General features: G+C 52.6%; 1 protein-coding gene across 1 annotated transcript in view; it reads left to right on the top strand.

Moving 5' to 3' along the window:
* wdr7 (WD repeat domain 7) overlaps nt 1-549 on the top strand; it is a gene marked incomplete at its 5' end in the record, with an annotated part of 83,834 nt that overhangs the window by 3,454 nt on the left and 79,831 nt on the right. Inside the window, 1 exon segment of the mRNA XM_014026613.1 lies at nt 158-354. Coding sequence (XP_013882067.1) covers nt 158-354 — 197 coding nt within the window.

Here is a 549-nt window from a genome sequence, read left to right on the forward strand (position 1 = left end):
GTGTTGTTGATGTTGAAGTGTTGTTGATGTTGAAGTGTTGTTGATGTTGAAGTGTTGTTGATGTTGAAGTGTTGTTGATGTTGAAGTGTTGTTGATGTTGAAGTGTTGTTGATGTGACGTGTCCTGTCTGACTCGTTGTCCTGCCTCCATGTCTCAGGAGTCTCTGCTGCACCAGCTGTCCCTGGCCACGGGCCTGAAGCTCACGCTGTCGGACATCGTGGGGAAGGGGACGTACGGCGTGTCCAGGGCCGTCACCACGCAGCACCTGCTGTCCGCCATCTCCCTGGCCAACACTCTGATGGGCATGACCAACGCCACCTTCGTCGGGGAACACATGAAGAAAGCTCCGGCCAGGTGAGCAACACAATTTTACAACACCTGTGGTCGCTCCGGGCCGAGGAAACTCAGCCCGGAGAGTCCAGCTGTAAAACAACCGACAAAAACCTGAGCTCAATGCACAGAAACACACACATCCATCCTTTATTAGAGTCCAGAGCTGTCAGGTGTGTGTGTGTGTGTGTGTGTGTGTGTGTGTGTGTGTGTGTGTGT

The sequence above is a fragment of the Austrofundulus limnaeus genome, unplaced genomic scaffold, assembly GCF_001266775.1.
Source record: "Austrofundulus limnaeus strain Quisiro unplaced genomic scaffold, Austrofundulus_limnaeus-1.0 Scaffold572, whole genome shotgun sequence".
NCBI classification, from domain to species: domain Eukaryota; kingdom Metazoa; phylum Chordata; class Actinopteri; order Cyprinodontiformes; family Rivulidae; genus Austrofundulus; species Austrofundulus limnaeus.